This window comes from Carcharhinus amblyrhynchos, chromosome 3, assembly GCF_965287045.1.
Source record: "Carcharhinus amblyrhynchos chromosome 3, sCarAmb.v2.hapA, whole genome shotgun sequence".
Lineage (NCBI taxonomy): Eukaryota > Metazoa > Chordata > Chondrichthyes > Carcharhiniformes > Carcharhinidae > Carcharhinus > Carcharhinus amblyrhynchos.
This window is the reverse complement of record NC_137326.1, coordinates 10,305,775-10,325,454: the sequence shown is the minus strand read 5'-3', so window position 1 is coordinate 10,325,454 and position 19,680 is coordinate 10,305,775. Positions and strand designations below refer to the sequence as shown.

The 19,680-nt window shown below is 40.6% G+C and overlaps 1 protein-coding gene and 1 pseudogene across 2 annotated transcripts; one reads left to right on the top strand and one right to left on the bottom strand.

Annotated features, from left to right (window-relative positions):
• The first annotated feature begins 389 nt into the window (after positions 1–389).
• Positions 390–3,779, top strand: LOC145341331 (glutathione peroxidase 1-like; annotated as a pseudogene). The gene is made up of 3 exons (XR_013886359.1): positions 390–614; positions 2,237–2,578; positions 3,596–3,779. The product of XR_013886359.1 is annotated as a glutathione peroxidase 1-like (transcript).
• Positions 3,780–4,712: 933 nt separating this feature from the next.
• On the bottom strand, positions 4,713–18,753 carry LOC145341330 (uncharacterized protein C3orf62 homolog). Its single transcript, XM_080186244.1, has 3 exons — positions 18,338–18,753; positions 11,814–11,917; positions 4,713–4,966 (listed from the first exon to the last, which is right to left on the bottom strand). The coding sequence occupies exons 1-3, from the start codon at positions 18,751–18,753 to the stop codon at positions 4,713–4,715; spliced, it is 774 nt and encodes a 257-aa protein (XP_080042370.1).
• Positions 18,754–19,680: the final 927 nt, after the last annotated feature.

Here is a 19,680-nt window from a genome sequence, read left to right as displayed (position 1 = left end):
AAAGTGGGCCAAACATTCACAAGAAAATTCCCTTGAAACTACCCCCCAGTTTGGAAGCAGTGTCTGCGATATCCTCTACACTGATTTCTTGGGTGGGGTGGGGGGGGGACGTTTAAGTCTACTTATAAAACTGGCTACGCAAACAATCGCTGTGACAATTTCCCTTGACGTACCTTTGCCACTAAAACAATCACAAATATCCCAGATATTTTGACTAACCTCTCCCCATGTCTTTTTAGCTCACTCAGACTGTGAATATACTTTAGAGTATACCGTACATTTGTGTACATCAGAACTTTTGGGGCTTTCTTTGTGATCGGATACATTTGCCCCGCGGAACAGTCACATTCTGAGGCACCGGAGTAATGCGAAGGTCGCCGCCCAGGAGGATGGCTGGCTGTGACAAGAGGTTTTATGGGTTTTCCGCCAAGCTTCTCAGCGGCGAGATTCTCCACTTCTCCAAGCTCAAGGGGAATGTGGTGCTGGTCGTGAACGTCGCGTCTCTCTGATCTGCCACCAGCACGGATTACCACGACCTCAACGAGCTCCAGAAAAGCTTTGGCAATCAGGGGTTCACGGTGATTGGCTTTCCTTGCAACCAGTTTGGTTACCAAGTCAGTGTGCCGTTTCTCTTTCATGTCTTTTTACCGGGATATTCCGCATTCTCCCCATATTAACTGAAATACGTTGTCTTGAAACCTCCTTTTTTCTTTTTTAAAAAGCGAATAACTTGGCTATCGCAACACCGGCGAGTTTAACATCCTGGTGTATCTAAATCATTGGATACATTTGCTTTGCATTTCAGCAATCTAATTCGGTATTTTCTCCAGTGTGGCCGTTGTCTCATTTCCAAGCGCTTATCTTCATTCCTTTCGTCATGTTTAACTCTATATAAATACTGGGTCTTGATTGCGCATCGTTACATTTATCGTTGTATATTTGTTTTGAAGTTCAGCCCAGATTTCTCATTTTAATCCCAAGTGTGTAAGGACATCTAGTTCCCTCGCTGCTGTTCACACAGGCCTTAGACAACACGGTGGCACAACGGGTAGCACTGCTGCCTCACAGCACCAGGGACCTGGGTTTGATTCCGGTCTTGGATCACTGTGTGGAGTATGCACGTTCTCCCCGTGTCTGCGTGGGTTTCCTCGGGGTGCTCCAGTTTCCTCCCACACTCCAAAAGCCATGCTGGTTATGCGCGTTGTCCATGCTAAATTCTCCTTCCGTATACCCAAATAGGCCGGAGTATGACGACTAGAGGATTTTCACAGTAACTTCATTGCAGTGTTAATGTAAGCCTACTTGTGACTAAAAAAAACTTAATCTGTTGCCACCGTTTTGCAAGGAGTCGATCAAGATCCTCAGAAAGATTTGTTTGTGTACATTGCTTTATTGCCCGTCAGAAGCTACTGTGTATAATTAATTACATTAGTGACTTGCGAATTATCTAAGTCAGGGAGAGTGATGGTAGTGTCACATTCTCAGAATGGTTATTGGTTACACTCTGGTTTCTCTTGATCCTATAAATATTCTAGAGCTCCAGATTTGTGAGTTTTAGAGGTTTGCTGGGCTTTCAACAAACTTCCAAGTTCTCGGAGGCATAGTTGTCCACCAACAAACCATTATTCCCAGAAGATAGGAATTATCCAGTGAAAATGGTGCAATAAAACTTGCCGAAAATGGAAATTAGCTGTTTGTCGAAATGTTGCTAATCAGGAACATAAGGACATAGGAGTAGGCCATTCAGCCCATATAGCCTGTTTTGCCTTTCAATCAGAATGATACTGGTTGATCACTTACCTCAATGCCACTTTCCTACATTATCCCTTAATGTCAGTAGTCTCCAGAAATCAATTCATTTCTGTTTTGATCATGCTCAGTGATTGAGTTTCCCCTTAGGATAGTGGGTTTCAATATTCACCACCCTCCGAGTGAAGAAATTCTTCCTCATCTCAGTCTTAAATGGCCTACCCCTTACTCTGAGACTATATCTCCTGATTCCAAATTCATCAACCCGATGAACCGCCCTATCTACATCTTCTTTGTGGTGCCCTATAAGAATTTTGTGAGTTTCAATTAGATCACTTCTCATTCTTGGAAACTCTAGGCCAGTTTCCTTAATCCCTCCTTGGTAAGACCAGCCACACAACTTGCCAACCATATAAAGAAATAGATGAATGAGGCTGATGTGCCAAGTAATTTTGTTTTTGACATTGTTTTACCAATGGTTTTGTAGGAGAACAATGACAATAGTGAGATTCTCAACGCTTTGAAGTATGTCCGTCCAGGCAATGGCTTTGAGCCGAATTTTTTCATTACTGAAAAGACCCTGGTGAATGGTGCAAATGCGAATCCACTCTTCACTTTCCTGAAGGAGAAATTACCTGAACCTCATGACGAACCACGCATCTTAATACGTGATCCCAAGTTCATCATTTGGAGTCCAGTCCTCCGGAATGATATCTCCTGGAACTTTGAGAAATTTCTCATTGGGGCAGATGGAGAACCATACAAGCGCTACAGTAAACGTTTCGTCACCACTGACATTTCAGAAGACATCAAAACTCTTCTGCAAAAGGTCCAATAATAATGAATTTTAAAATTGTAAAAAAAACTATACAGTGTTGAATTGTGGTGGTATGTTAATGTAAGGCATTTTGCTGTGATGATTCTACAGGTTTAGTCCAGAGTGTGTACCTGCAAAGTGCAGAATCATAATCCCAGCCAACTCTCATATATACATGGGCAGAATTTTAAAAAGTTGGCCAGGTACACAATCCCATCAAACAGGACAGCTCCACTTCCATTTAATGTCCTGTAGAATCTAATTGCCCTGCAGCTCTGTAGACTCAGCAATGGCTAGTACTGGGTCTACAAGCAATCCCCAGATTCTAAGAACCTGAGTCCATGACCAAGTGTGAGAACTCTCATGGCGGGGAAAAGAGGTGAGGTCTTGATGAATGGGCTGGGGAGAGGGGAGAAGAGCATTGATGGGAGGCAGATTCATAGGGGAGGCGCAGCATAATGATATTATCACTGGATTAGTAATCTGTAGAGCCAGGGTAATGCTCTGGGGACCCGGATTTGAATCAGCAGTTGGTGAAATTTTAATTCAATTGAAATCTGGAATGACAACCAGGAAATCATTGTCGATTTTTGTAAAAACCTATTTGGTTCGCTAATGCCCTTCAGGGATGGAAATTTGCCATCCTTACCTGGTCTTTTCTACATGTGAATTCAGGCACAGAGTAGTGTGGTTGATTCTTAAATTAGCCAGCAAGCCACTGGCCCAAGCAGTGGCACCTGATGTGGAAAAGCAGCCCTTGAGAGAAGTTGTCCCCCTTCTGTCCCCCCCAGCCTCATCTTAAACACATTAATCACTGCATAACCCCAAACCCTGAACATCACATCAGCTTCAGAATTGAGGCCAGATGGGAAGAGGTTCTTGGCTACTTAAGGGCCTCAATAATGGTAAAGGAGCTGGGCCAGTCCAGGCCCCACTCACAAACCTGCCATTTATGGACTGTAAAATTCTGCTCATTAGATTCTCTGATTGTTTCTTGTGCTAATCTAATAGGTCTATTCCTTATTTTAGAAATGCACTGCTGGCAAACGGAAACGACGCAGAGGTTCTCCATTTAAGTAAAAGAAGATCCCTTGCTGATCCTGATGAGCCAACTTTGCTGTTAGACATTTTACTAAATGATGGTGCTTTTTGAAAGGTTAACCGAAGAGCACTTGATGCATCTTGTAAAAAGCTAACATTACAACAAATTAACAGAAAGGACACTCTTTAAATAAACCTGCTTTGATTTTAAAAACTATCACTGATTCTTATTTATTTGTTCAAAGTTAGGCTGTATATAACTTGCAAAAGGTTTTTCTTGTGTTTGTATGAGGTCTTCGTATGTCAATTGAACATGTGTGTTTTCAGGCTGGGAATTAATCCTGTGCTGAGGAAATAATGTCATAAGATCCTACATATTTAACCAACACTGTTTATTCCATAAAACTATTAATTCAGCATATGCAACAGTTTTACATGTTTGCAGTATTACATGACCTTTTATTTATTGCACATTTAATAGTTTTTTAAATATAGGGGAGTATCTGTTGTCATACTGAGCTTGGACTACTTATGTTGAAAATTACACCTTCTCGCTTACCTCAAGGAACTGGATAGCATACTAAGTTTAAAAGTAAGGAAGTTCTGAATGACTTGAGATAGTCCCTTGTTTTCCTTCCAGAATCATGTACATCATCAATGTATGTTGACAATGACCTTCTGTTTATATGACAAGAGATCAAAGTTCTCACTTCATAAAGGGACTGGAACCAAGTGTATGTATTTTTTTTCATCCTGAATGCCAAACATAGAATAGAATTGTGACTGTCCTCAGGTTTTTTGATTTGTTGTTTCCAGATGGAGCATTAGTCAAGAACAGAATGGTAATTGTTTTTAATTCCTCACTCTAGCATTGACCAGGCCAGTTGTCTAAAAAAAATTTTAAAAAGTAATTGCTCCTGCAATTTACTTGGCATTGTCAGTTGATGTTTGCACTTCTGTAAAAGGCTGAGAGAGACTTCCAACTGGAAGAGATTTTAAATAGTCTGTCCTTTTAACTTTCAGACCCAACAGATACAGTATCAGGGTATGCTTAGCATTTGGTGTTCCTTTCAACCAGTCACTTTATATATTTATATCTAACGATCTATAACTTTTTCAACAAGTTATAATCCTCCTCCATGTCCAAGACAATATTAACCAGGTTGTCATCATCTGAGACTCTGTATTTCCCAATGTGTGGTTCTTTCTTTATTGGGCTATAGGGTGGATCCGCAAAGAATAGGGCCAGAGTGTCTTCTGCAGATATTGACCCGGCAGATTGAGAGGGAGATAGACAAGATTCGCTTAAAGGTTCCAGCTTCCCTGCCAAAGCTTCAAGCGTTCGAATACTGGTGCTTTCTTAAAATATAAGGTATTAGTTAAATATGGTAGAGCAATTGTAAAACAAGTCATCAAAGCTGTCTACTTAAACATCTGTACACCAATAAATGTTTTGAACATGGTGCAAAACTATATGTTGTACCCGAAAACAATCTTTTCATTAAAACATATAATTCAAACATAAAGTAAAAATCCAAAGTTTTTATTGTTTGATTTATTAATACAGATTAGTATGGATAAGACAATTGGATATAAGCTAAAGTGATTATTAGAAACTTAGGGAAGACTGGAAATAGAGTTTTAATGGAACAGAGGTAGGATGGATGTACTGTTCCAAGACTAAACTTTGAAGCTTTAAAAATTAAACATTAAGTTAATTTATTCTGATTCAGTTTACAGGACTTGGTCTAATAAACAAATAGAAGCATGGCAGGTCACTTCAGTCCATGCAACACACATCCTGTTTCGTGTGAAAAATCCAGGATGCATCTCATGTCCTGGACAACCTCTTGTTGAGAAAGTGTCATTCACTTCATTGAGGAGCTTAAGTGCAGAGTTTCAGAGCTTGAGCAGCAGCAGCTTGTTTTTGGATGTTGTCACCTTGCTGCTTCAGGCTATGCAAGCAGAGAATGAGTGACTGCTGGGCAGTGTGGAGCAAGGTAGGTCATACAGGAGTCCCAAGAATGCATTTCGCTCTCCAAATGGTATTCATGGTGAGAGTGATGATTCATCTGGGGAATGCAGCCAGTGTCAAGTCCACAGCACCATAGGTATCTCAATTGTACAGGAGCAACAGGAAGGTTGGGAAATGGATAGAATTAGGAAATTCTATTGCTAGAGGAAAAAATGTGTTTCTACTGCTATAAACGTGAATGAAGGATGTTATGATACCTCCCTGCTGCCAGATTAAGCAGCTGCATAGCACTCTGAGAGGGGAGGGTAAACAGTTAATGGTTGTGGTCCATCATGGTACCAACAGCATAGGTAGAAAGATGGATGACGTACTGCAGAGGAAAATTTTGGGAGGCACGAAAGGAGACTAGAAAACGTTCTATGGATTCTATAGCAAACAGGACCTGAAAGGTAGTAATCTCCAGATTACCCCCAGTGTTACATAGCAGTGATCACAGAATTAGGTGGGATAGAAGATGATTGCATAGCTGAGGAAATGGTGTAGGAGTTAGAGCTTTAGATTCCTGGGACATTGGAATCACTTCTTAGGAGGTGGAGCCAATATAAATCATACAGATTGCAGTTCAACAGAGCTGGGAACAATGATCTTGCAGGTTGGTTACTAGTACTGTGGAGGCTTTAAACTAACTTGTCAGGAGGAATGAAAACCAGGATGTAACATTAGAAAGACAAAACAAGGTGTGCAAAAGATTAAGACAGACAGATATTGCCAGAGTAAAAATTAGTGTTATTAGATGGGATTAATAAAAAGACGGAATGCACTAAAGCCTAAATTAGGTTTACGGTGTATATGTAAATACACAGTGTTGCTAATTAAGATAAATTGGGCTGCAAGTGTAGATAACCACATGGGAATATGATCTTGTCATTAATACCAGAGATTTGGCATCAAAAAAGAGCAGGACTCAATACTAAATAGTCATGAAGACCAAATGCTCAGGCAAGATGGGGGAGGAGTGAAAGGAGAAGAGGTGGCGGTACTGATTAAGTAGAATATTTCAATATTGGAGAGAACAGATTTCTTGGAAAGGTCAAGGACACAGTCTATTTGGTGAGAGTTCACAAACAATAAAAGTACTATATGTTACTGGGTGTATTCAATGGGCCACCAATTAGTGGGAAAGATAGAGGAACAAATTTGTAGGGACATTACAGACAGGTGCATAAAATATAGAGTAGTGATAATTGGGGTGCCTCCAAATATCTTACACAAACTAGGATAATAATAGTATAAATACCACATAGGAATAAAAGATTTTGAAGTGTATTTCAGCAGAATTTTCCTGATTGGTATGATTTTAGCCCAGTGAGGAAGAAGGCATGGTTAGATCTGATTGTGAGGAATAGAAACATAGAACAGTACAGCACAATACAGGCCCTTTGGCCTTTGATGTTGTGCTGAGCTATGTCCAAACCCAAGATCAAGCTATCCCACTTCCTATCATTCTGGTATGCTCCATGTGCCTGTCCAATAACTGCTTGAAAGTTCCTAAAGTGTCCGACTCCACTATCACAGCAGGCAGTGCATTCCAGACCCCAATCACTCTCTGAGTAAAGAATTTACCTCGGACATCCCTCCTATATCTCCTACCATGAACCTTAAAGTTATGCCCCCTAGCAACAGCTACATCCACCCGAGGAAATAGTCTCTGCACATCCACTCTATCTATCCCCTCATCATCTTATAAACCTCTATTAAGTTGCCTCTCATCCTTCTCCACTCCAAAGAGAAAAGCCCCAGCTCCCTCAACCTTTCCTCATAAGACCTAGCCTCCAAACTGGAAAATCTCCTCTGCACTCTCTCCAATGCTTCCACATCCTTCTATAGTAAGGTGACCAGAACGGAACACAATACTCCAAATGTGGTCTCACCAACGTCCGGTATAGTTGCAGCATAACCCCACGGCTCTTAAATTCAAACCCCCTATTAATAAACGCTAACACACTATAAGCCTTCTTCAGGGCTCTATCCACTTGAGTGGCAACCTTCAGAGATCTGTGGGTATGAACCCCAAGATCTCTCTGTTCCTCCACATGCCTCAGAACCCTGCCGTTGACCCTGTAATCCGCATTCAAGTTTGTCCTACCAAAATGAATCACCTCGCACTTATCAGGGTTAAACTCCATCTGCCACTTTTTGGCCCAACTCTGCATCCTATCAATGTCTCATTGCAGCCTGCAAGAGCCCTCCACCTCATCCACTACTCCACCAATCTTGGTGTCATTAGCAAATTTACTAACCCACCCTTCAACCCCCTCTTCCAAGTCATTGATAAAAATCACAAATAGCAGAGGACCTAGCCCTGATCCCTGTGGTACACCGCTGGTAACTGACCTCCAGTCTGAAAATTTTCCTTCCACCACCACCCTCTGTCTTCTACAAGACTGCCAGTTACTTATCCAATCGGCCAAATTCCTTATATCCCACTTCTCCTTACCTTCTTCATGAACCTACCATGGGGAACCTTATCAAACACCTTACTAAAATCGACGGTGCAGAGGGACCTCGGGGTCCTTGTGCTTGAGTCGCAAAAACCCAGCTTGCAGGTGCAGCATGTGGTCAGGAAGGCGAATGGGATGCTGGCCTTCATAGCGAGGGGGATTGAATATAAAAGTAGGGAGGTCTTGCTGCAGCTGTATAGGGCATTGGTGAGGCCGCAGCTGGAGTACTGTGTGCAGTTTTGGGCGCCGCACCTGCGCAAAGATATTTTGGCCTTGGAGGGAGTGCAGAGGAGGTTTACTAGGCTGATACCGGAGTTGAGGGGGTTGAGCTATGAGGAGAGGCTGAATAAACTAGGCTTGTACTCGTTAGAGTTTAGAAGAATGAGGGGAGATCTCATTGAGACGTATAAGATGATGAATGGGATGGATAGGATAGAGGTGGAGAGACTCTTCCCGCTCAAAAAAGACAGTAGGACTAGGGGGCACAGCCTCAAAATAAAGGGGGGCGGTTTAGAACGGAGTTGAGGAGGAACTTCTTCACTCAAAGGGTGGTGAATCTCTGGAATTCTCTGCCCGTTGAAGTGGTGGAGGCTGCCTCGCTAAATATTTTTAAGACGCGGGTTGATGGGTTTTTGATAAGAGAGGGGATTAAGGGTTATGGGGAGAGGGCGGGAAAGTGGAACTGAGCCACGACAGATCAGCCATGATCTTATTGAATGGCGGGGCAGGCTCGAAGGGCTGGATGGCCTACTCCTGCTCCTATTTCTTATGTTCTTATGTTCAATTGCTCTATCTTTGTCTACACACTTAGTTACCTCCTCAAAGAATTCAATCAAATTTGTGAGGCAGGAGTTACCTCTCACGAAACCATGCTGACTATCCCGGATTAAACTGCATCTTTCCAAATGGTCGTAAATCCTATGTCTCAGGACCCTTTCCATTAACTTACCGACCACCGAAGTAAGACTAACTGGCCTATAATTACCAGGGTCATTCCTATTTCCTTTCTTGAAGGGAGGAACAACATTCACCACTCTCCAGTCCTCTGGCACAATCCCTGTGGACAGTGAGGACCCAAAGATCAAAGCTAAAGGCTCCGCAATCTCATCCCTTGCCTCCCAAAGTATCCTAGGGGGTTTCCCATCTGGCCCAGGGGACTTATCGACTCTCAGGTTTTTCAATATCGCTAATATATCTTCCCTCAGAACATCTACCTTCTCCATCCTATCAGCCTGTAATAATCAAAGCAGATCAGGTGTCATTAGGGGAATATTCAGGGCATTGTGGCCATAATATTTAGATTTAGGTTAGCTTTGGAAAAGGGCAAGGAACAATCCTAAGTAAAAACATTTGAGGGAAGCCAATTTCAGTGGTGTGAGAACAGGCCAAGCCCAGGTAATCTGGAATCAAAGACTGACATCTAAAACTGTAGTGGAACAAAAGGAAATGGTTAGGGTACAGTTGAGTTTCATTCTAAAGGGGAAAAGGTCAGGCAAGCAAAGCCAGAGCCCCCTGGCTGACGAAAGTTTGACAAAGCAGAATGAAAAGTTGGATATGACAGATACAAGAGCAAGATATAGCAGGTACATAATTTTGTCACCAGTGAGGATGTTCCAATATTGGGATGCAAAGTGGTTGGCATGCCTGCATGAATGGAAGATGAAGGGGAATTTCATTGGGGCCATCCAGTTAATGACCGTAATGACCCTGCCAATAATGTGGAGGGGTTGGGGGAAGTCCCAAGTCCTGAGAAGCAGGCACTATATTTAAAGGGGAGTAGGTAGTCTATTGTAGAAAAAGCCAGACAAGGATGGTGATAGCGCAATGTCAAATGTTAGAACATTGGCAGTCTCCAAGTTCAATGATGTACCTCTGGAAGTTCTCATCCAAGTGGCAAGGGCACAAACAGAGGTCCTCTTTTTTACATGATGGTTGGAGGAGGCCAGACCAAATGGGCAGGGCTGGAGGTCACAGAGGAGATCAGCATAAATGTGGTTCCATTGTTGAAAATTAATCAATGACCTGACGTGGTGTGGCAAAGTGAGTGGAAATCAAAATACTATGCTGCAGTTTTGAATGTTCAAAAGGTGTATCTGGAATTTGAGAAGACTGTGCCCATCCAGGTATTAGTAATGGCCAGCAACAATATTCACTGTCAGATGAATAGCAACTCTCAGTGGAAAACCCTAGTCTCTCAGAGATTTCCACTACATGACTGATACTGGATGACCGAATGCAGCAGGCAACCTTATGATGCAGTGATGGACATTGAGGCTGCCAACAACATGGATGAGTGGCAAGGCTAGGAGGGATAAGTGACAAATGAATTTCTATGATTGCAGAAGAGAACACACAGCACCAGAGAAAGGCAACAAATTGGAAGAGGTGTGCCATTTCTCACTGTACTGATTCTGACAAAAGCAGAGATATTGGAAGCAGGCAACTAGGAAGCAGGGCAGGTCTGGCCCCAAAATAGTGAGTAACTTAATGGAAGAGGCCATTAAACTTGCTGGTGAGCAATAACTATTGCACTTATGCCTATCACTGAACACAGGAAATTCCAGTTGAAGTTTGAAGGGCAATCAGAAGATTGGAATGACAGTGCCCTCACATTGTTCCTCTCTCTCACAGGTCAATTAGAAGACAATGCAGCAGCTATGCTGGTGAAAGCATCTGGCACCATAGAGCAGGAGGAAACATCTGAGGAGGCAGCATTACATCATCTGAGTGCACAGTGGAGATATTCTCATATTGATGAGTATTGGAGCAGGCTTAGGAGTGGAGACAACATCTGGTTAGCACAGAACAGACATGCCTGAACAGCTGATAAAGGCAGTGCCAGTTGTAGCCACTCCCACTCGGAGAACTGTGGAAGGACATAGCTTTAGGCATGCCTCTGGATTCATGTGTGATGTGTCTGCATCTCTGCAAATAAAAATGTTCAAACATATCTTGAAGGACTGCTGCTTTGATTACTCAAGCATTTAAAGAAACTGATTGCAGCATGATTACAAATGAATATTACAAAGAGGTCTCTAAACAGACAATATCTTCCTACTTGCAGAGGCATAAGATGAAGATGTATATAGAGGAACTTTTACAAACAGGGTGGATGGCAAGCTTGTAATATAGGACGTGTTGCTTATCATATTGGATCTGTAAGTGCATATTTTATATAAGATGGGCGCAGGTAATTCTTTTTCTAGGCCTGGTTTAGCTTTTTTCCCGCAGTTACTTTTCCAAACAAATATGCAATTCTCTAAACATGGTATTAATCACAAAAATTCAATATAACCTATTCTCAAGTTTGTATGGGTGTACTACAAAACATGGAAGTCAGACATTTTACTTTGCATCACTTCAAATATGGTAATATGGATTGTCAATACACTTTCCCAGTATCATCAAAGAAGTGTAAAAAATTTGTGAAGTCTGCACAAGGCATCCCAAGTTCGCAATCATGGTTTACATTGTCAAAATGTATTAACTGTTTGTGACTTTTGCAATATACTCTCACCAATTTTTTCTCCTCTTAAGCTTTGAAATGAGATTCTTCTTGATGGATTTGTATTAAGTTCTTTGGTTTGATATTTTAACAGCTGCCAACCTCAATTAAATAGTGTATAAAGGACTTTCATAGGAACAGTTTTTGTACACCAATATTTAAATAATCTAATTTCAATGCATGTTACTTAAATAATGGAGCAGTTCTGCAATAAACAAATATTACCTATAACTTCCAGAAGATTCTTTGTCAGTTCTTCACATGAATTGCTTGGAGAACTATTTTCCTGTGCTTCTAGGCAGGCATAATTGGTAGTTTCTTGTGAAGGACTTTTGAAAAAAGGGAAATGCATTTTTTTTATTTGAAAGAAATTATAATAAAATAATAATTTTAGTTCCTCATATTGGTCTTTGCCCTGCCCACACTTCCAAGACTGCACTAATTAACATCTCAAAAAGCATTTTCCCAGCTCTTTGGAGACAGGCTGTGAAGTGGACAGCAAGCTGGCAGTGGGAAGGCTTTAGGAGGAGGCCTGATGTCTTCCTTCCATCATAGCATATTACCAACATTAGAACATTAATGGCATTGCTACAACTGGACTGTCATTTAAGTGCTCAATTAAGAACCACTTCCCATCACCATAGGGATATAGCCTGCATTGGGAGGGCCCACTGTCCATATGGAAAGACTTCCAGGTAAACATCCTGCAGGCTCCTAGGTGGTATCCAGGGGCAGGGATGTACCTTCCTTGATTAATACTCCTTGGTCCATGGGTTGGCTGCCCCCCATATCTGAGTTGTCACAGTTGCAATAAGTATCCCAAGCCCAGGAATACTTGTCTAGCTCTGGTTTGGATAGGTAGTTGGTTTATTAAAAAATGATCATGGCAGAAGTGTTGATTTGTGATGACACTACAGATAAAACAAGTAATCATAACATAGTTATACACGCTGCACCAAAGACTGCTGCATAAACTAAAGGTGCACGGTGTTACAGGTAATGTATTAGCATGGATAGAGGATTGGTTAACCAACAGAAAGCAAAGAGTGGGGATAAATGGGTGTTTTCTGCGTGGCGATCATTGACTAGTGATGTGCCTCAGGGATCAGTGTTGGGACTGTATTTGTATACAATTTACATAGATGATTTGGAGTTGGAGACCAAGTGTGGTAAATCAAAATTCGCAGATGACATTAAGGTGAGTGGCAGAACAAAGTGTGCAGAGGACATTGAAAGTCTGCAAAGGAATATAGATAGTCTAAGTGAGTGGGCAAAGGTCTGGCAGATGGAGTACAATGTTGATAAATGTGAGGTCATCCATTTTGTAGGAATAATAGCAAAATACACTATTATTTAAATGGTAAAAAATTGCATCATGCTGCTGTGCAGAGGGATCTGGGTGTCCTTATGCAAGATTCACAAGGAGCTGGTTTGCAGGTGCAGCAGGTAATTATGAAGGCCGATGGAATTTTGTCCTTCATTGCTAGAGGGTTGGAGTTTAAAAACAGCGAGGTTATGTTGCAGCTGTATAAGGTGCTGGTGAGGCCACACCTAGAGTACTGTGTACAGTTTTGGTCTCCTTACTTGAGAAAGGATATACTGGCACTGGAGGGGGTGCAGAGAGGTTCACTAGGTTGATTCTGGAGTTGAGAGAATTGGCTTATGAGGAGAGACAGAGCAGACTGGGACTATACTCATTGGAATTCAGTGAGGGATGATCTTATAGAAACATATAAGATTATGAAGGGAATAGATAAGATAGAAGCAGGGAAGTTGTTTCCACTGGTGGATGAAACTAGAACTAGGGGGCATGGCGTCAAAATAAGGGGGAGCTGATTAAGACTGAGTTGAGGAGGAACTTCTTCACACAAAGGTTTGTGAATCTGTGGAATTCCCTGCCCAGTGAAACAGTTGAGGCTACCTCATTGAGTGTTTTTAAGGCAAGGATAGATACATTTTTGAACAGTAAAGAAATTAAGGGTTATGGTGAATGGGCAGTAAGTGGACCTGACTCCGCGAAAAGATCAGCCATGATCTTATTGAATGGCAGAGCAGGCTCGAGGGGCCAGATGGCCTACTCCTCCTCCTAGTTCTTATGGTCTTATTAAAATAAGAATAAAGTATAAAATAATAAGAGTTTTGCAGTTTTGCAGAAGTCTCCTTAATTTACAGAATAAAAGTTAAAGGTCTATTGCATTCTGCATTTTGTTTTAAAGTCCATTGCACATATGTTTTCATTGTCAGGAAACTTTACAGGTCTTTGAGGCATGGAGGTGTCCCCACTCTTGTTCTATTGGCTTAACAGTGGCCAAGACTAGCTGCACTGCTGAGTTGCCAATCCTCTTGTTGGGCAGGAGGTCTAAGGGAGAACAGGGATCATCATTCTCAATTTAATGACTCAGACAGAGTGCTGTTCACAGGGTCCTATCACTTGTCAGAGTAGGGTCAGCATCATTTTCAGCCTGGCAGTCAGACTTATTCAAAAAGGGGCATGTGGACGCCAGATTATGCCTGACTGAGAAGTTGGAAATTTGGTTCAGATGGAAATTTGGTGCACAGGGAGAAAGACATACTCCTTTTTCTACTTTTCTTTCAACCTCCAGTGATTGGTGAGTCTCCTTCCTTGTCTCTAAGGCAGAAAATTGGAACTTTCTATCACTTGTGTAAATTATTAACTAACTGACTATTAAATATACGAGTTTGGACAGAAATGTCAGGGCTGCTGGTGTGCTGTGATTGCAGCATGTGGAAATCTGTAACATGCACTATAATTCCTGACAACCATATCTACAGAAGTGTCTACAGCTTAGGCAACTTTAGCTCTGAATTACTGAGCTGGAGTCTGAGTTCTGGAAATTGTGGGGCATCAGGGAAAGGGAGAGTTACCTAGACACTTTGTTCCAGGAGGCTTAGATTAAGCAGAACTTGAGAGTTGGTCAGGCCAGAAGGATGTGACTCTGAGTCAGGCAGGTAAGGAGAACCAGCATTTAGTGATGCAGGAGCCTTAGCCCCATACTTTGTCCAATCGGTATGAGGTGCTTGATACCTGTGTGGAAGAAGAAAAGGACTGCAAAGTGAATGAATGGACTGACCATGACATTATGGGGAAGAATGCCATTCAGTTTGGGAGCACAAAGAGAAATGTGATAGTGATAGGAAACAGCATAGTCATGGGGATAGGTACAATTCACTGCAGCCAAGAGTGTGAGTCCAGATGGTGCCAGGGTTCGGGATATCTCTTCAGGACTGGAAAGGAACTTGCAGTGGGAGGGGAAGAATGCAGTGGTTGTGATCCATGTAGATACCAATGACATAGATAAGATTAGAAAAGAGGTTCTGCAAAGAGAATATGAGGATCTAGGCACTCAATTAAAAAGCAGAACTTGAAGGGTAATAATCTCAGAATTATTAGCTTGAATTATGTACAAATTGGCATAGGATAAATAAAATTAGAAAGTTGAATGTGTGCCTTAAAGATTGGTGTGGGATAAATTGGTTTTGATTCATGGAGAATTGGTATCAACATTGGGGAAAGTGGGAGCTGGACCGTTTGGACAGACTGCACTTGAAACATGCTGAGGCCAGTGTCCTAGTGAAATGGAGAGGGCTTTAATGTAACTAAGAAGGGGGAGAGAGGATGATATACTTTAGGGGATGATTGAGTAAATTAAAAAGAAATGACAAGACCAAGGCAGAAATAAAGATAATGATAATCAAAATATTAGTAGGGAGGGACAGTAATCTTAAGAATGTGCCAGCAGATAGGGCCAGAGTTTGCAAACACAATAAAAAAAGGCTCTCTATCTGAATGCCTGCTGCATTAGCAATAAAACAGATGAATTGACAACTCAAATAGAAAACTGTATGTATGATCTGATAGCCATTACAGAGACATGACTACAAGGAAACAAAAGCTGGGATCTGGGTATGTGATATTCAGGAAAGACAGGAAGGTGGGAAAGGTGATGGGATTGCTTTGTTAATTAATGGGGGCATTAGTACTGCAGTGAAAGATTATCTCATTTCCAAAGATCAACATGTAAAATCAATTTGGGTGTAACTAAGAAATAGCAAGGGGCATAAAGTATTGGTGGGAGTTGTTTATAGGCCACTGAAAAGCAGTGGTAATATAAATTATAGTATAAATCAGGAAATTAGAGGTGTGTATAATAACAGTAATGCAATAATCATAGTGATTTCAACCTACTGACAGACTGAGTGAATAAAAATGAATAATGAAGTTCTGGAGGATGCATGGTTTTCTAGAGCAGTGCATCGAGGGATCAATTATGGAACTATTTTAGATCTAGTAGTGTGCAAAGGAAAAGGATTAACTAATAATTTTGTTGTAAAGGAGTCTTTAGGAAAAACTGACCATAATATGATAGCATTTTACATGAAGTTTGAAAGGAAAGTATGAAGGTATGAGAAACAAATTGGCTATAGTATATATTGGCAAACGATGTAAAAAGGTATGACAATAGGCAGGCATTGTTTAACATTTAAATAATTAATACATAATCTACAACATTATTATCCTTTAGACACAAAAACCCAGTAAGAAGTGTTCCAACCATCGCTGATGGAAGAAATCAATGAGAGCATTAGATCAAAGGAAGTGATATGTAAAGTTGCCAAAAATTGTAAGCCTAAGAGTTGAGAGCATTTTAAAATTCTGCAAAGAAGAACCAAGAAAAAAAATTAAGAAAGAGAAAGTAGAATATAAAAATAAACTAGTGAGAAACATGAAAACAGATTGTAAAAGCTTCTATAGGTATGTCAAAAGGAAAAGATTGGAAAGAAAAAGGTGGGTCCATTACAGGTGGAGTCAGGAGAATTTATAATTGGAAGTAAGGAAGTAAAAGAGAAACAGAGCTCTGACGAAGTGTCATCCACACTTAAAACGTTAGTTCTGTTCTCTCTCCACAGATGCTGTCAGACCTTCAGAGATTTTCTAACATTTTCTGTTTTTGTTGTAAATATATAGAGTCTTGATGAGACTGCACCTTGATTAGTGTGTGCAGTTTTGGTTTCCTTACCAAAGTCTCATTTGCCATAGAGGAAGTGCAACAAAGGTTCACCAAATTAATTCCTGGAATGACAGACTTTTCTTGTAAGGATTAACTGGACGATGCCTTTATTCTCTGGAGTTTAGAAAAATGAGAGGTTATCTCATTCAGATGTACAAAATTCTTACAGAGCTGGACAGGGTAGACGTAGGAAGAGTGTATTACTTAACAGGGTGTCCTGGAATTAAGGGACACAGAGTCAGAAAAAAGGGCAGGCCAATTTGAACTGAAATAAAGAGGAATTTCTTACTCAGGGGCAGTGAATCTTCAGATTTCTCTGTTCCAGGGAATGTTCAAGACTGAGATTGATGGATTTCTACATATTAAAAACAAGGAACATGGGATAGTACAGGAAAATGCTGTTAAAGTAGAAGAACAGCCATTATTTCATTGAATGACTGAGCAGGCTGAAGTAGTTAAATGGCTTACTCCTGCTCCAATTTCTTATGTTCCTAAATTCAGAACTGAAAAATACATCCCAACATCTTGTGTGATAAAGATCTCTGCATGACTTTTCTTTATCCACTTGAAACTCTGCTGCCTTTCACACCATTGGCCAGTCCATCATCTTTGCCTGCTCTCCTCAGTCTACCACCAAGACACTGCTCTTTTTTAGTTCCATCCTTATTTAACATGTGTTCTACATTATTGCCAATAACTTTGCCTCCCTTTCTTGCAGTGACCACTGCTGTGCTCTAGAGTTCTTTCGTTTTACTATCCACAAGCTACCTTTTGGAAATATGGATACAGCTTTTTCATGTAAGCTGATGACTCCAAGCTCTACTTTGCTTTCTCCTCCAAAGACTTAAAAGTTATTGCCATACTTCCAAACTATCTGCCCAATATCAGAACCTGCATGATCCAAAACCTCTTCTTGCTGAATGTCATCATAATCAACATCATCCTATTTGTCTTTTGGCACCACATCTGTGCTTCTTGTCCTTGACGCAATCAACCTATTTACCATTTCAACCTTTTACTTTCACAAGGTGTGGAACCTTGTGTGCTTGATGCCATACTCACCTCCCTTCAATCATTAGTTACTTTATGAAGAGTGATTTATTTTTTTTCTATGACATTGCCTACATCTTCTTCTTCCATTGCTGAAAACCTAGTTCACACCTCCATCACTTCAAGGTTTGTTTTACTAGCTCACTTCCTATTTCAATTTTTTGAGAAGCTGAACAACTACATAGCATTACATCCTGTGTTCTTATGGACAGACAAGTCCAACATTCACAGAACCTCTGTACTTTCAAAGCTCTATATGTCTCAGCATGTCTCAGCATGTTAATTTCAAAATTACTCGTTTCCAATCTCTTCATGGCACCACCTTATCTAACTCTTATAATCTCCTCTTGGTCCTTTAATACAGGACTTCTAATTTCTTATCTCTCTAGTCTATCCTGGGCAATCACTTATTTACTACAAACATACCTACTAGAACTCTTTACCCTAATTCCTTCCACATTGTTGTCCTTCTTGTTTTCAAAAACCTTTTAAATAGTACTTTCTATTTCCTATCCCAGCCACTCTTTTGCTGCCCTTTCTCCATTTTATTCCTTGCCTTTGTATCATAAAGTGCTTTGAGACATCTTCCTGCATCTGAGGACTATTAAAAGGGAAGATGTATAATCAATGTTGGAAACTTACACAATTCCAAGCTTAGCTATTCAGTACCTGATGTATTCTTGTGTAAAGTTATCTGTGTTTTCACAACCATTCTCAAAGGGGCCATCAGGCACTGGAACATTAGCATTTACAACAAAGCTTTCCGTATTTCCAAAAACAAACCGCTTTACTTTAAATGAAATATTATTGCAATCCATCAAGGCAAGTTCTGCAGGCACACAGTAATATGGTCCTCTCTCAGAGAAAACTTGCAGAACTGGCTGTGTGAGATGTGGCGAATTGAAAGATGGATACATTCTAGCAATTGGATGGTTAATGAATGCACCAGTGTTTGGTTGCAGTAACCTTCCTGACTCAAGCCACTCGGGGTCTGAAGAGAACACAGGAGATACAATGTTGTCCTCCAGAGCTCGGTCCAGAGCTGCTGCTAGGTCCTCCCTGCATTGTTTCAGTTTCTCAGACATTTTATTTCACTGCATGGAAAAGCATAACACAAAATCTAGTTTACTACTTAGCATTAGAAACACATACAACAGTAATGTGAAGCTACAGGGAAATAGTCACAAAATTTATATGATTAGTAATATTTTAACTGGTGTAAACAAAAACTATCAATACATGATTGAATTTTCTATAAGAACTGTTGTAATTTCTGATACTTTCACAACTTCATTGTGTCACATAAACTTAAATTGTTCTGCATTAGAGTTGTGGTTTTCAAATCAAAAGGATCACAGGTAACAAAAATCAATAATAATCTCTAAACCTGAAACACTGATTCTCATGAGTCAGAATTACATTTACCTCCTCTCTTGTTATTCCTTTTCCCCATAGAAACACTTGTCTCTTCCACAAAATACAGAAGGAATGGGAATAACATAATATGGTCACAACTATAAGTTATCTTTGTTATAGCACACATATTTGAAGTGATAAGAAATATGAATGAGGAGCCAAATTGATCATGGAGCAAGCAAGCATGGTGCTTTATACTGTCCTTGAACACAAGTATAATACAGTACTACATTTGCTTTTCAATGCTGAATCAACGTTGATAATAGTAGTACAATAAATTCAACAAATCTGCTCCCTTTTGAGAGTTCATTACTGATGTAAAAGGACAATTACTATGGGCATCTCTCCAGTTAGGACTGACAAAATGACAATGTAAGAATTATAACCAGAAGCAAAAAGGCCCTAAAAATTCACAGGATCATTTACATTAGTCCTGGGTCACAGAAGAGCAATTCCATCCACTGATTCTTGAAGTGTTGATCCTGCCAGAGAGCATAAGGTCAGCTAGTTTAAATACCCATTGGCATTCCAGTAGTGCAGCTCCTGTGTAACATTTAAGCACTCTGCTAGGATGTGTAAAATTTGCTTGGCATGTC

Bases quoted from the DNA above. Each gene is read 5' to 3' on its own strand.
- LOC145341330 (XM_080186244.1), bottom strand. From the start codon at position 18,753: ATGTCTGAGAAACTGAAACAATGCAGGGAGGACCTAGCAGCAGCTCTG. The intron at 11,918-18,337 runs GTACTGAATAGC...TTTTTTCAAAAG, and splicing joins TTTACACAAGAATACATCAG to TCCTTCACAAGAAACTACCA. The intron at 4,967-11,813 runs GTAATATTTGTT...TTATATTTTAAG, and splicing joins GAATCTTCTGGAAGTTATAG to AAAGCACCAGTATTCGAACG.